Source organism: Seriola lalandi, unplaced genomic scaffold (assembly GCF_002814215.2).
Source record: "Seriola lalandi dorsalis isolate HSWRI2012SDOR001 ecotype SW California unplaced genomic scaffold, Sedor1 jcf7180002054953, whole genome shotgun sequence".
NCBI lineage: Eukaryota > Metazoa > Chordata > Actinopteri > Carangiformes > Carangidae > Seriola > Seriola lalandi.
The window spans coordinates 887,018-890,280 of record NW_019525504.1 but is presented as its reverse complement, the minus strand read 5'-3'; the positions used below and the strand labels follow the sequence as shown (position 1 = coordinate 890,280).

The 3,263-nt window shown below is 44.2% G+C and overlaps 1 protein-coding gene across 1 annotated transcript in view; it reads left to right on the top strand.

Moving 5' to 3' along the window:
* gabra2a (gamma-aminobutyric acid type A receptor subunit alpha2a) overlaps nt 1–3,263 on the top strand; it is a 24,255-nt gene that overhangs the window by 11,489 nt on the left and 9,503 nt on the right. Inside the window, exons 4-5 of the mRNA XM_087170554.1 lie at nt 1,729–1,949; nt 2,574–2,656. Coding sequence (XP_087026680.1) covers nt 1,729–1,949; nt 2,574–2,656 — 304 coding nt within the window. The remainder of the gene's footprint in view (nt 1–1,728; nt 1,950–2,573; nt 2,657–3,263) is intronic.

Below are 3,263 nucleotides of genomic sequence, written 5' to 3'. Positions count from 1 at the left end.
GTCCCCTGTGGACATGTGGTTAACTGTGGAACAATGAGAGAACCAGTCCAGGGAGATGGTTCCACTGGAGGAACTGAAGGCCTCATTAATGTTGTTGTAAACTGTGGCTTAGGGAACATTCCTTAAGGAACAGCTGGATCTGAGACTGACAGGTCTGAACCCGGTCAGGTGTCACATCATCACCATCCTCAGTCTGAGGCTGAGGACACGACAGGACAGAGCAACTCACATGAACTCTCAGATCTCATAAACAAATCTGGTGTTTGGAAGCTCTACGCTTTCTAGAGAATTCGTTCCTCAAAGTAACTTTTTCAACACATTTTCCAATATGTGATGAAACTTTGCTTCACCGCCACCAGTGGTCAGTTATGACTCTACTCTCTACTACTTCTACAATCAATGAACTCTCAGAACTCCTACAGTATTAATTGAGGTTCTCATAAGTCTGAGAGGTGAAATGAGAGTCTGGAGGTGACATCCTGTCCTCTGGTTTAATGCAAATAGAAATCACATGAATGAGTCAACCACTGGCTGTAAATAATTGTCATTGGAATCACAAAGAATCTGAGGGGTTAATGTTTCCTATCTAGGTCTACTGATTCCAGAGTCTCAGTATGTCACATGATGACTCACTGGTCCAGATCATAGACTGTAAATAAAGACACACAGGTTTCTAAAGAGTGGTTTTGAAGCTCAGAGTGAGCTGCTCAGAGTGAGCTGCTCCACTGTCGCCATCTTGGCAGTGACTGATTCCGCCCCTAACGCCCAGCTGCTGCTTAAAGAGGAGGGGTGTGTGTGGAGCCGAGACTTTGGTGAAGCATACACTCACCCGAGACAATCCTCCTGTAAAAGACGAGCCATCAGGTCGTCTGTGCAGCAGGTTATTATGTCCCATCGTTACATTTTGTTGCTAGGCGACATCTAGTGGTCGTAGTAATTATGACAGGAGCAAAGGGAAAATTATGGTGACGTAGTATAAAAAGTCCACGTCAGGAGGAGGTTGTGGTGGATGGATGAATATGACACAGGAGAGCGCTGTTCCATTCCCATGTGAAAGTACCAGTTTGTGTTGTAACCCTTACAACAAACCCCCTGTAATGTTGAGGAAGTACTTATCTTTTCCTAAACCTAAACAAGCCATGACCATTGTTATAGTGACAATGGCAACAAAGGTAGGTACACCCCTGTTGGTACAGTCCATGTGTTTATTCCTGTAACCATGACAACCAGGTCCGGTACACCTGTTGCTGTAGGGGGCACTATTTCAGGAGACACTGCTATGGGTTGTATCAGAGGGTTGAAAAAAACGACCTATGTGGTTGTTCAGGTTGGAGGAGGAGTTGTTGGCTCACCCACCTGTCACTCAAAGAGGCCACGCCCTCAATTCTACATAACTTTGAGTCTTAATAAAATGTAAACAGTTATTTAAAACAGTTGTAATGAAGGAGGAAATTAGCTCTAGAGACGAAAACAGTTTTTGTACCAGGCTGTAAACATGTTTATTTCTGCTGTGAAGTTGGACATTTTAACATAGGAGTCTATGGGGACTGACTCAGTGTTGGAGCCAGACTCTAGTGGTCATCAGAGGAACTGCAGGTTTAGTTCTTCAGTGTTGACTTCATTTTTCAGGCCTGGGGGTTGATGCTTGAGACTGACAGTCTCTCTCTCTCTCTCTCTCTCTCTCTCTCTCTCTCTCTCTCTCTCTCTCTCTCTCTCTCTCTCTCTCAGGAGTACACTGTGGATGTTTTCTTCCGTCAGAGTTGGAAGGACGAGCGACTGAAGTTCCACGGGCCGATGAACATCCTGCCTCTCAACAACCTGATGGCCAGTAAGATCTGGACTCCTGACACCTTCTTCCACAACGGCAAGAAATCAGTGGCCCATAACATGACCATGCCCAACAAGCTGCTGAGGATCATGGAGGATGGAACCCTGCTGTACACCATGAGGTACCTGATTTTATCATGTTTCTATACCTGCTTAGTCATGTGATTATCCAATCAGCCAATCATGTGTCAGCAGTGTATAAACTCCTGCAGATCCAGGTGAGGATTTTAACCAAAAGTGAGTTGCATCCGCAGGACTGTTGCTGGGTCATCTGCTTTAACTACAAAGAACGATTTTAATTTAATTTCCATGTTTTGCTCGGTTTCCCTCCATTCCCTTCCTGAGCCACACCAGGTCACGATGACCCAGCCAGGGCAGTGTTGACTATGACTATGACTACGACTCACCACCATGTGACAACCTGCACTCAGTCTGTCAGTCCGTCAGTAATCCAGGAGATGGTGGAGGAGTCTGCACCTCTGTAACGGTGTCTGATGATGTTGAATCCACTGGAGAAATCACAGAGTGTGATTCTTATATTGCAGCTGTATCCATCCAGATGTGAGTGAGCTCTCTGCAGAGACTCCAGAGCTCACAAAGCCTGTGTTTATAGATTTATTTCTCAGAACAGTGTCTGATATCAGAGCAATGTGTTTATATAGTCAGATAATGTGATGTGTGTGTGTGTGTGTGTGTGTGTGTGTGTGTGTGTGTGTGTGTGTGTGTGTGCGTGTGTGTGTTGACAGGCTCACGGTTCAAGCTGAGTGTCCCATGCACCTAGAGGACTTCCCCATGGACTCTCACTCGTGTCCTCTGAAGTTTGGCAGCTGTAAGTATCGACACATCATTTCTGTTTCCAACACAGACTGAACTAAAAATGTTCCTTGTAGCGTATTACTTATTTATTTATTTATGTATTTATTTATTTATTTATCTATTTTGTTGCCCAACAAATTTCATTCAAAATTGGTTTCACTTCCCCGTATGTTTACGGACACAGGATTGGACATAACCAGGAAGAAAACAGAAAAGCAGTAGAAAGAAACAAATAGTTTTATTTCAAACTATGAAATTCTAAATCAGTCGTGCATCTTCACAAAAAACCAAGACAACTCGCGTCCCGGGAAAGAATAGTAAGTTGCTAAAAAGAGAACAATCCCAGGAAAACTGGTACAGGTGTCAACGCTAACGTTGGTCAATGTCGAAACAGCTGAAGCAGCGACCTACGTGACTTTAACACCCTCCTCTGACAGATCTGCTTATGCTCAGATCATTTAACTTCCACTGTTTTCAGGATGTGAAGAGAATTTAAATAATTATAACAACCGATGTTTCTGACTGTCTACTGCAGTGACTGTGCAGGAGTAATTATAGCTCTCCTGATGTCAGCGTGTGCCGGGAAGTGTACACGCGTTCATGTGCTGAGTGTTGAGTAC